Raw genomic sequence first — 13,138 nt, 5'->3', positions numbered from 1 at the left:
AACTAAAGAAATTAAATGATTACATAATTGTGTACTTTAAAATTTTGGGGTCGTTACATGTTTATACTCTGTAGTCATCTAAAAACACTTTGTTTATCTATACAAGCTTTGTTGTTGTTTGTACTACAGCATATCCCATAAAGTTACTATATGGGGAGATTTTGCCACAGCCGTCAGCTCCGATTATTACAAGCCTGATCTTGAACAGCCTGTGATTTGTATCATGACTAACACAAAGATTGGCGTGTTCATGGGTATAGAAAAAATTTCCTAGCTACACCCATATTTAAATGTTCATGTTGGATTTTTGTATATGTTCTTTCACGACAATGTTTATTTTATAATCCCTCTGTCACACATTACCCATATAAATTTTAAATTTTTGTGATATTTTCAGATCATGTTCAGGTTGGTACTTTGCCCTCGACGAGGGTTTTTTTTAATCTTGATGTGGAGCCGGTTATTGAATTTAGGAATCGGTAAGTTGGTGCAGATAAAAATCATCCACTTTTTTTAACGCCCTGACGTCACTGGACATAACCCTTTGATTATTGTTGTTTAACAGTCTAATTGAGATAGGTTATAAATCCCCTGGAGGATCTGCCGACGTTGCTATGAACTCTGCCCCAGTTCTCGAGCACGTGTCATTTGCCAGCCTAATTGCTAATTCTGAGTCTATGGTCGCAAAGGAAAGTTTATGAGGGCATGTTTATCATCGTGCTTATTTCCTGTATAACCTTTATTGAATCATGGTATACTGACAAGTCTTTTATCTGCAGAAAGCTGTGTTGTCAACATTCACGGTTTCTAGAATTGAAGAGGAAGACGATTTCTGGTTCCATAGCTGCACGGCATGCCAAGCTGAAGTACTAAGAACTGAAAGAAAGTTTAAGTGTGAGACGTGTAACCGCAGCTTTCCATATGCCGATAAGAGGTAGTATATAATCTCTACCTAGCTAAAGAATGTCAATAAATTAAACAAGAATAAGTTTTTGTGTATTTTCTAAGTCCATTCTACATGTCATTCTTCATTTTGTGGTCTTTATAGATTTAGGATTCTGGTCCTAGCCGATGATAAGACCCATGCCTGTAATGTGTTATTGATGGATCGTATTGTAAAACAAATTCTCGGGACAACTGTGACTAACATGCTGAATGAAATGAAAAAGGTATCAGTCCATATGAATTTACGCCTGGTGACTAAACATGCATTCATTTTTCTTAGTTGTCAGTATGTTTTTAAATCTTTATGTTTTAAACCAGGCACCAGCCACCAGTTCAGTATCTGAGATGTATAAGAAGATTATCGGTAAAGAGATTTCTGCAAAGATCATTCTTACCGAAGGGAACAAAAACGGTGATAGTAACATCTACGAGGCTGTGGAACTTTTCGATAAAACAGTGAATGATTCTTCATCTGGTGATAAATCGCCGGAGACCAATCCAAATACATTCTCAAGCTCAGGGGTATGTAAATAAACTTACGAGAGTTCATCAGTTTCTCGAGTCTTTGTAGGTTTTGTATATATAATCGTTCTTGCCATATTGTTTGAATAGATTGTCCAAGGAATTGAATTGTTCCATACTCCTGGGTCGGCTGGATCTGTTTCAAAGAAGATAAAGACGGTATCGATCACAATTTTATTATTACCTACACATATCAATGCCATGAAATTTTATGTTATGCACTTAATTGTTTATACCGTTTAATCTGATACCGGATACATTGTAAAGTTTTGCATTTGACATGAACAACTTCTTCAGGAAGATGATATAGTGCATATCGGATAGTTCGCTGTCAACTATCGAAGGTCACCAGCGCAATCCGGATTTCTGTTTCTTTCCTGTCTTTGAATAAGTTAGATGAAGTACATGCGTACTGTTATTGTGTTGGTATTGGAACTATTTTCGTAATGATCTTTAAGTATTATTGAGCAACATTTCAGTTTTCCATCGATGTAATGCTTTACTCGACCATTTGTCGCACATTTTTTTCATTTCTTATTGCGTGTTTTTGCTGGTGACCATAATATATATTTTTTTTGTCACGCTCTTCATGTTATTATTTCCCCTTTTATAAATTGACTGGCGTCGGAGTGATGTGCAGCTATCAGTTATATAATTTTAAACCCTCATGTCATGCAATGCCTTATATTGCAGAAGGAAACTTCCGAATTACCAATATACTTCTTTTAAAACATTGTATTGAAAAGGACCTTTTTTTTTACTCTTTTTACTGTTTAATATTCTAAGCTCCAAAAAATAATCTTATTTTTGGATAATAAAACATGATTTTTAGCTCGCGTAGCGCGGGCAAATTCCCTAGTATATATGAATACATAATATAAATGTAATAAATATATTTTATATTATAATATTATATGCTATGCGGTGCGGTGCGGTTTGAACCACACTACTCAAATATAAAACCGCAACCCACACCGCACCGCGCAGTTTGTAAAAATTCTAAACCGCAACCGCACCACGAAATTAAAAAACCGGATTTTGCGGTGCGGTTTGGTGCGGTGTTGGCGGTCCGATGAACACCCCTATCATAAATTATTTTATTTTTAAAAAAATCTAATATTTAAATATTCATAATAAAAAAAATTATAAAATTATATTATATACACATTTCTTAATATATGTGACAAACAAACTAAATCAAACGCCTTTACTCAGTGACTCAAGTCTTTTGCTGATCACTTTACTTATTATTGTTACGTTTACCTTCAGTTTTTTTATACAAAGATCAAGGAGGAATTTGAATTTGAATTTGATTTCGCATTCGGTTCCTCTCAAGGAGATGCTATATTGCACGGGTGTTGTTGGGAGAATTTGTAAGCTTTTCACTAACGGGAAAATAATTTAAGGCAGTGTTATTTCCGGAGCATAATTTTAATTTCTGGAGCAAAAACTATAGAAAATATGAAACTGCACTCACATTGATGTCCTAACAGGAGGCAGTTTTGTGCTAAGGGAAAGTTTGTCTTTATAATGATTTTGCTCTGGAAATTAAATTCATGCTCTGGAAGTAAAATATTCCAATAATTTATTCTCTTTTCGTAAATAAACCAAACCAAACCAAACATACTCAGTATATCCCGCTTAGAGCAGGGCCTGAGGAGGGTGAGGAGGGTAAGATGTACGCAGCCTTGCCCCTACCCTGAAAGTAGAGAGGCTGTTTCCGTGAAGACCCCAGCTTAGTGCACAACAAATAAAATAGTGTGTCCTATAATAAGAATATAATACCTTAGCCCATGGCCTTCTTCACATTGGATTTACCCAAACATTTTAGATTGGCGCGAATGCATCTGGTAATGACTGAGCTGAACCCTCCCTTAAAACTGAACACCATAACCCTCATAATCTCTGTGAGCCACGAGACCTAGTCTCAACCACTCTAATACGCCGTCTTCAATCATTCTTGTCTAATGTCATATCACCCGTGAGATTTAAGGCTCCCATGTCCAAACTTAATTGATCAGCCCATGTCCGACGAGACCGACCCCTCTTTCTCTTACCCCGAACCGATATGTGTTCTACTCTCCTAACCGGTGCTGAGTTACACTTACGCCGAACATGTCCATACCAACGTAAACGTCCCTCCCTTATCTTCTTAGAGATAGACTCAACACCTAAAAAACGTCGAAAAGTATCATTCGGTATATGATCTGTCACGGTGTTACCACAGATCCAACGCAACATACGCATTTCCGCTGTCTCTAGCCTACGTTCCTAAGCCTTTCTCAAAGGCCAGCACTCGGGACCATATAATAATGATGGTCTGATTGCTGCACGATAGAATTTGCCCTTCAACTTCAAAGGTACACTCTTATCACACAACACCCCTGTAGCAGCCGCCAACGAAGCCATCCTGTCAAAATACGATGTGTAACATCCGCAGAAATATCGGTATTACTCTGAATGAGGGAACCCAAGTATTTAAAGGTATTAGTTTGTGGGACACGATCCTCCGCAATACATACAGCAACATCCGCCTCATGAATTTCCTCACTGAAATTATTATTATTCTTATCGTAAATATTATTTATAAATTAAGACAGACGAAAACTATAGTGAGACTAAGGCACATGGGACGCATGCGCAAAGATAATTGAAGATGGCAGGTTGAGTACGGAACTGATGAACAGTTCTCTGTAGAAAAAATAAAAAGAAACTGAATGAACAGAAAAGTTGTTAGATACAAACATCAACACAATTACACAACACTCCTGTAATTAATTTGTAACGATCGCTATATATTACGTGTGCAGCTTAGGAGTAACATCGTTTTGTCAACGTGCCACTTGCCTTGTGGAGGAGAAAAACCTATCAGGTGACTAGTAATCAATCAATATTCAATACTCATGCTGGAGAAATCAATTATTTTTAAATATATTAAATATCTGTTGTACTCGTTTAGCAGATCACTTGCTCCACATATATATTTAATTAAAATAGACAGATCACTTGTAATGACATATATGTTCGTCCATTTATTTTTTTCAAAAATCTTCAACAATGTTTATTAAATTGGATATATAAAATATTATTTATAATTTATCGAATATATTTTATTTCAATAATACTGATTATATTGATTGACTATATTTTAAAATAATATGTTATTATTATTATTATTTAAAATTACTATAAATAAAATATATTATTTTAATACGATAACACATGACGTGAAATCTTGTTACAAATCGCTAAAAACCGTTGCTCAATACTTTAGTAAATATACTCTATTTTAACATTGGAAAAATGATTAAAATTATAAATAAGAGTAACTAATATCTCGTTAGAGTTCAATTCTTTTTAGCATAATCTCCATAATTTTTATTTATAAAATGTATGAATTATATTCAACTAAAGATTTTACAGGATCGGAGATGCTCTTACTGTTTTTTCACTGTTTGACACGTATTTTATATAAAATATAGTTTCATAATTTATTTTTAAAATTTTTTTTTTTATAAAAGTTTATATATTATATTTTTATTTAGAGATTAAAAATTAAATAATATTTAAAACAATATTTTTAAAAAATAGCAATCCTAAATACAAAGAACCGAGGATGGAGAGTACATGTTAAATTAACTGCTTCATGAGGTTCAATATCGTAAACTAATCAATAATGTCTGAAATTTGAACGGGTCTTAAAACATGGTTCATCATTTATCCGGAATATTATTTAATGATATAACTTTGGATCCAAATCCATACACGATGCATGTATTGATTTTCATTTATCAAAAGTACACAAAATTATTGTACCGCTTAATTTCTTCTTTGTAATACATAATGGGGCCGTTTGGCTGAGATTAAAATGAGTGCTTATTGTTTAAAATAAATAAGTGGAGTAGAAGTTAGAAGCCAGACAAGACTTATAAGTGATTAAAGTGTTTGGCAAATAAGTAGAAGTCCTGAAACAAAAGCTAGCATTCCTAGCTTTTTATAAGTGCTTTTTGACTTATTACACAAACGATACGAATAAGTGCTCCTAACTTATAATCTCAGAAGCTCGACTTAAAAGTGTCACACAAACACACTCAATAACTCATAAATTAATATTCTTACCCCTCGTCCTACGCCTTATCCATGTATGTATGGACGCACTCTGCATCTGTCACTTTCGTTAATTGTTTTGGTAGAGTTCCCTGCACTCTATTGACTCGTGAATTTTGACCATTTCGGTTCAAGTAATAGTCAATTTCATATAGGAGTATCTATTTACTTCATCTTTTTAATATTGAGTAGGCAACAAAAACTTTAAAGATTATGCACGATCCTTCACAGTTCACACACAATTCTATTTTTTATAAAGTTTCTTATATTATTATTGGCATGTATCTTAAATTTTTTTATTATAAGAAATTGTGATTTAATAAAAAAGAGAGAGATAAAAAATTAAATAAGACACAAAAAAAAAAGTTGCAATGCACTGAAAGAAACAATGGAATTAGTGAACATCATGCAAATAAGTCTTGTGTACTCTTATCAATCATGCACTGATCGGATACTACATTATTACAATGTTATTACTTTAATCAGTTGCTCATTAATCAATGCCTTTTTATTAATTTGAAGCTTCATAATCTAATAATATCTTGAATTATTATGATAAAACACATCCTCGAAGGAAAACCAGAAACAATTAAATTCAAAACATTGAATCCTCTGCATTGTTAGTACATTTCTTGTCTCTCTAAATTACTATCTACATTTGTGGGATTAACACACAGATTGATCCATATGTGGAAACAAACCTAACAAAAATCTTACTAAAAATATAAAAATCAACGATTTTTCTTACTTTACTGAAATAAGTATGAACGGGATCATACGGCAAATCTTGTGTAAATTATCGAGACAATGTACACTGATCTGTTCATGCATGGGAGCGTCGTTTTCTCAAATTTCGTGACCAAGTTGTGAACACAAGCCACACAACACAAGAATTAGTTGGATGATTATTAGTTCGATTTTGGCCTTTGCCCAACAAGCTTAAATGTTTGTACGTAAGCCTCGTGTTATAGTGCTAAAAACTCAACGGCCCATGACACAGCATTCATTTAAGGTCAGGTTAGCGATACGTACTATCATAAATTTGGTGTTATCTTCATGTGACGTTGCATTATAGCCACTTGAATGTGGTTCATCTGAACCTCAGACGATTGTATTGCCATTTGGATCCGATCATCCGAGAGTGTGCTACAGGCCGACAGCAAATCAGATATGATTGTAACTACAGAATTGATTTCTTTAGGTAGCATTCTTTCGGATTTTATACTTTTATGAGAAAAAAATCTTTAACTAAAAAATTATTGACATACTCAAAATAAAAAATATAAATAATCTCATGAAAATATGATATCGTTGAGTGGGTGTCAACACAAGTCTCACATCGAAAAAATAGAGAAGATTTGTCTTTAGTATAAACAGTCAAATAACTCCATTACGGGTCGTTTGGTTCGAAGAGTGGTATCGGATCGGAACGAGGAATCGGGTTAAGCTGGTATGGGTTTGAGGTATCATATCTGATATCATGTGTTTGGTTGAGTGTTGGAATCAATATATGCAATTTTTGTAAAAAATAAGTTATTAATTTATATTAATGAAAAAATTAATAAAATTATTATTGTTATATATTTTTGCATCATTGATTTAATTTTGTATAAAACATTAATATTTGATTACTTAATATTAGTATGATACTCTTTGGAAAGAGCTCGAAAATAAATCCGTGTGAGTTTGGCTACGACCCAAACAAACAATCAATATATCAATATACTTATATAAAGGAGAAGCGAGGGGCGTGTATGTGGCGCCTCTCGTATCGCTCCATTCTATTTTTCTAATTTTCTGGAATTTTTGGATGAAAAGTATCAAAAAATAGAACTACCTTTTTTAGTTTTAGATATATTAGAAGTAAGTTTCAGATTATTTATGGAATATAGTAACTTTTTTAGTTTTGAATATATTAGAAGCAAGTTTCAGATTATTTATAGAATATAGTAGCTTGAAAATTTTAATCTGATTTTGTTTCAGATTATTTAATTATAGGAAAGAGTAGCACACAAGTCTCTCTGCACGCATAAATACCCCTATAGATTGTAAGGTTTTGGATCATCTAAACTTAACCTCCTCTCTATCTCAATACCACAACGCTACCTCTTTGCTGATAGTTCCCTTCCTCGATTTATTACTCGATGGTGCCGTTCTTCTGCAACGATAAGTGAAGGCTGTTTATACAGTATTAAAAAAATAAAGGTTGTTGCAAGCAAAGTTAGTTATCGACCGCTATGTGGGAGTCGACAAATCCAAACATGGGAAAAGAATATAGTCTTGACATGATATTGATGGATGATATCAAAAAATTAACTATTAGTGATATATGTTTGTTGGTTATTCTTTTATAATATTTGTTTTGTTCATCGAACATGTTTGTTGTTGTTAATTTTTATGAGATTTACTTTGTATACAGAAAAAAATTATTCATGCATTATCTGTTTGCTCCGTTCAAGCAACTTTTAAGTGAAGGGTGTTTATACAATATTAAAAATAAAAGATCATTACAAGTAAGGGTAGTTATAGACCACTATCTCACGTTAGATGCTTTCGTGGAGGATCAATCCAAAAAAATTGGAAGAAGGTGATGATATACGAACATGATTATTTTTTTTTAAAAAAACACAAATAAAATTAAGATTCGTCGTACTTTAAATTGTTAATTATGTGTATAAATTTATTTTCATTTTTTCACCATGAATTATAGTCCAATTTTGCAATTTATATATTATTATTAGTATTACATCAAGATTTTTATAATATAAAATTCATTTTATCCTACAAATATTAATTTTGAATCATTAATATATATTTTTTATAGACAACCACAAAATTATTTTATTCTACAAATATTAATATTAAATAATTAATATAATTTTTATAGCCCGCCGCAACGCGCGGATTCTCAACTAGTATTATACTAATGCGGAGTTAATGGGTGTTGCGCGGCCAACAGATACTCTGCCATTCTTATATCTCTTAATTCCATTCGTAATTTCATTCTTGTTCGTTATTCAAACCATTCTTATATTTCTTACTTCCATTGACAATTTCATTCTAGCTCGTTATTCAAATGTCCCTGAATTTTACAATTTCATTTTTGCTCGTCATTCAATCGCCCAAGGATTTCCCACTGCCGTTTTGTTTTATTTAACATGTTTTCCTAATATTTTTACGGGGGAAAGAAGGATTTCTGAATGGAAAGGATTCTTTTTTGGGAAACAAGATTTGATTTATTAAGCTGATTTTTGGTATTTTTTTGGAAAGAACAAAATGGAACACTAGAAAATGATAAAGAAACTCTTAGAGCAACTCCAACGGAACATCTCCCTTACCTATAATCAGCCTACGTGGACAAAAATAGGGGTTTGAGTAAAATTTCTTCACTCCAACCATCCTCTCCTTACCTAAAATTTTTAGGTGAGAGAAAACAAAACACCATATTTAGGGGATAGAAAATCAAGCCCCTATTTTTTTTCCAACTCATCTCCCTCTCTCATTTTCTTTCATTTTTCATTTTCCCTCTTTTTTTTATCTATCTCATCATAGTAAAAATTCTAATAAAATATTATTTTTTCAAATATAGGGATGATTATAGGGAATACCGTTGGAGGAAAACAAGTTTTTGCTTACCTATATTTTAGGTAATCATTATTTTATTATATTTTAGGGGTTCAAAATAGGTAACACCATTGGGGTTGCTCTTAGGGCAAATCCAACAACAATGGCCTAAAGATCCAAATTTGGATCGATTTCGGTCTATATCCTCCCAACAGTGGCCTAAATTTTGGTCCAAATTTAAGCCGGTGAACAGTACCGGCCTAAATTTAGGCCGGCACTATTCACCGGCCTAAATCTTTTTAATAATATAATAATAACTTTTTATCTTTTTTATATTTAGTTAATCAAATGATTTTATGTTAATATAGTTATTAAATATTTATAAATTATATTTAATATATTTTACTTAAATAATCATATAAATATTATTATGAAATATAATAATATTAAATAATCTTAAAATAATTCAAATTAACAACACATTAAAATGCTCGATTTCAACAATTTCTTGGACGATATCAAAAAATAAAAAAAGCTCATATTGCACTTCAAGATGCATTAATTGAGTATTTGTGGGAGCACATATTAATTCGGAGTAGTATTGAATCTTTGTAAATTTTATTTTAGTTAATTAAATAAAATATTAAATTTTCTTTTATTTTCTTTGTTTTTCTAATTTAATGAATTTATTGAGTTTAATATTAATATGAAATCTTATATTATTGTTAAAGAGATTAGAATAATAATATAAAAATTGTTAGAAAAATAAAATATTGCTATATGAATTTGGACCAAAATTTAGGCCAAACTGTTGGAATGAAAAGATGGTTCGGTCTAAATTTGAACCAAGATTTAGGTCAAAAACTAGTTCCACTGTTGGATATGGCCTTAGTCAAAGCTGTGTTCAAAATTTCTTCCTTCAACTAAAATGAAAAGAACGAGAGAGATACGAAATATGTTTTAAAATATCGGTCGTTTGACTTTTTTTACACACTCCTAAGTCTTTTACGCTCCAAAGTCCTTTGATTGTATAGTTAAAACTATTATTTTTTTTAAAAAAAATTTAATAAAAATATATGATTAATATTATAATTTAAAAACAAAAAATTAAAAATAATAATATTAACTACGCGATCAAACGACTAAAAAGTGTGTGTCAAAAATCAATCGGACTTATATTTCATAGCGGGGGCAGCTAAGGTTTTCTCCCATCCCAATATTCGGAAACACATCGCAAATCTTTGTAAGAAGAGGAACAATACTAAACGGTTTTTAAACACCCTTTAATGGGCTTTTGGTTGGGCCTATATAATCCTACTCCGATCGTTAAAATATACTCCGACATATTTATGTAAATACAACATAATTTAACAAACAACCCAGCCCAAGAAACACAAAAGCCCAAACACTGTTTTATACATAAACACCTCTTCACACAAACCCTAAAGGCCTAAACCCCTCCCGTGTATTTTTTAGGGTTAAAAAAATCAAAGCAGCCTCCTCTCATTTCACACAAACACATCAATGGGTAAATCTCTAAATCTCCTCATATTCTCTCTTAATTATCCTAATTTATCCTCATTAATTCAATTTTGATCATCTAATTCTTCGCTCTGATCCGCTTAATTGTGTTTTTACATGTTAATTATATATTTTCACTGTGATTTGATATGTTTGTATTGGATTGGAATGTGCAGCGAGGATCAAGGTTCATGAGCTGAGGACTAAACCAAAGGCTGATTTGCAGGCTCAGGTTAAGGAACTCAAGGCCGAGCTTTCGCTTCTTCGGGTTGCGAAAGTCACCGGTGGAGCTCCTAACAAGCTCTCCAAGATGTATGAGGCTCTCTTTTAGTTCTCGAAACTCTCGATGATTTCAATTTGGGATATTGGTGTTTGTTTATGTAATGTGTTGGTGAATGCTGTGAATTATGCTTTTTAGTTAAGTTGAATGCGGTTTAACTCGATTATTTGCGGTGGAACCTTTATAAATGAATAACATTGTGAAATGTATGTGTTTCCCGTCCTAATCGAGTTTTAACAGAATTTTTTATCCTGTTGTATAGTGTATTGTAGATTAGGTGTATGTGTTGGTTTTGTTAAGTGTGACTTTAAAATATAAATGAGTTGGGGAATGGGGTTGAAGATCGAAAATGATAACTGAAGTTAATAAAAGCCCTTGTATTAGCTCTGTTTATGTACTGATGTTCTCCAGAAAAGGTAATTGTAAATTGTAGTATCCACTATGGTGTTTAGCTGTTTGTGCAGCACATTCTTTCGGGAGTTCTAACTATGTATACCTGAAATGATAATGATCCAGTACATGTTCTTGCTCAGTGTATTGAGAAACGTATCTGTTTTGTGATGATAATGATAATGGTGTTTGTCTTCTATCAATTCTAAAATAACTGCACCTCTACCAGGCTGACTTGCATTGTAGATTAGCTTATAGAAAATTTAGTTTTTCTCTATATACGATTTTGCACATTTGTTAGTTTATTTAGGAGAGTTTATATATTCAGATGTTCCACTTGGTATTAATACAGTTCAAGTTGGTTAGTGTTGTTGTTTTTAGCAATAAATATTTTGGGAAAGGGAATCTTACCTCATGTCTCTTGTATACGTGGTTACAGAAAAGTTGTGAGGTTGTCAATTGCCCAGGTGCTGACTGTTATGCAACAGAAGCAGAAGGCTGCTCTGAGGGAAGTCTACAAGAACAAGAAGCTCATGCCTCTTGATTTGCGTCCCAAGAAGACCAGAGCCATCCGTAGGCGTCTTACCAAGCACCAGGTATTGTTACACTTTATGTTACTGGTTTCTTATTGACATGCAACATAATTGATATATATATAATAGGCTTATAGGCATCGGTACTTTTTAGCACGTCTGATTTTGAAGGACATAAGGCTCTTATTGTTAACTACAATGTTAATGCTATACAATTATACTAAACTTATAATCTGAGCACTTAAACTGATATTAATAAGCTATGATAGTAGTTTGTCTGTTTTTAGCATTTGCTTTGGTGATAGTCCACATGAAGATTATTTGTTTAGGATTTTACTTACATGGAATCTATTTTACTTTCTGAAAATAGCATCTTGGTATTTAATTAACTTGGATTAATATGTTACTGGATTATCAAATAATATTTCTGATTTAAGTTTTGAGATATATATGTTGTAACTTGTGTTTCTTCTTTTATTGGAAATGGTAAATAAACAGTTAGGTCCTTGCCAACTTGGAGTTGGATCATGTTATTTTTATTAGTAAGTCTGGTGGTGTATCTGAATATAGTCCCTAAATAGTTAACACATGAGTAACAACTAACAGCATACCCAAGTCTGAATTACATGCATTATACTTTTTCAGCCTTATTAATTACAGTAGACTCTTAGGATTAAGATCAAGTTTTTCATGTTACTACCTCCATCCCAAATTAGATGAGCTTGTTGACTTTGGGCACAGAATTTAAGGTTCATTGACCACATAGTTACATTACTTATTTTTGAAATTTTATTTTTGCAAATAAAAATTAAAATATGAAGTTTTCGTTTACAAAAGAAAAACTAAAAAAAATATATTTCGGAACTAGACGGTCAATGCACCTTAAATTACGTGCCCAAAGTCATCGACGGAGGGAGTATATAGTAGACAATAGTTTTTAAAGTTTGAATGTGTTTATGTGATTCCCAAAGTGGTTATCTTGTCATTCGATTTTTACAGGCATCTTTGAAGACTGAGCGTGAGAAGAAAAAGGAGAAATACTTCCCCATGAGAAAGTATGCCATCAAGGTGTAGGGTAGAATTCTCTTAGAGGAGATTTTCAAATTGATATTTGTTTGCAATTATCTTATAAAATACTTGGTTAATGGATTCTGAAGTTAGTGTACTTTGTGGTTCTTTAGTCTACTTTTGTTCCCATGCAAAACAAGAACGTTTTTTTGTTATCTTGCCTTAAGTTAATATTCTATGCTCAAGTTTTCTGTCTCGGAATATTTTA

General features: G+C 32.3%; 2 protein-coding genes across 3 annotated transcripts; both read left to right on the top strand.

The window, feature by feature from the left end:
• The first annotated feature begins 57 nt into the window (after positions 1 to 57).
• On the top strand, positions 58 to 2,048 carry LOC108219397 (uncharacterized). 2 transcript variants are annotated; one of them, XM_017392821.2, is made up of 8 exons: positions 58 to 254; positions 398 to 479; positions 566 to 689; positions 780 to 934; positions 1,049 to 1,169; positions 1,264 to 1,467; positions 1,558 to 1,626; positions 1,765 to 2,048. In XM_017392821.2, the coding sequence occupies exons 1-8, from the start codon at positions 224 to 226 to the stop codon at positions 1,789 to 1,791; spliced, it is 813 nt and encodes a 270-aa protein (XP_017248310.1). In that variant the 5' UTR covers positions 58 to 223; the 3' UTR covers positions 1,792 to 2,048. The 2 variants fall into 2 exon arrangements, with proteins under 2 accessions (XP_017248310.1, XP_063948788.1); XM_064092718.1 differs by having other exon boundaries at positions 566 to 693; positions 784 to 934.
• Positions 2,049 to 10,525: 8,477 nt separating this feature from the next.
• Positions 10,526 to 13,085, top strand: LOC108216164 (large ribosomal subunit protein uL29z). The gene is made up of 4 exons (XM_017388852.2): positions 10,526 to 10,666; positions 10,836 to 10,971; positions 11,769 to 11,925; positions 12,862 to 13,085. Exons 1-4 carry the CDS (start codon positions 10,663 to 10,665, stop codon positions 12,934 to 12,936), a joined length of 372 nt encoding a protein of 123 aa, XP_017244341.1. The 5' UTR covers positions 10,526 to 10,662; the 3' UTR covers positions 12,937 to 13,085.
• The last annotated feature ends 53 nt before the right edge of the window (positions 13,086 to 13,138 follow it).

This window comes from Daucus carota, chromosome 4 (assembly GCF_001625215.2).
Source record: "Daucus carota subsp. sativus chromosome 4, DH1 v3.0, whole genome shotgun sequence".
NCBI classification, from domain to species: Eukaryota; Viridiplantae; Streptophyta; class Magnoliopsida; order Apiales; family Apiaceae; genus Daucus; species Daucus carota.
This window is presented reverse-complemented; position numbering and strand designations above follow the sequence as displayed.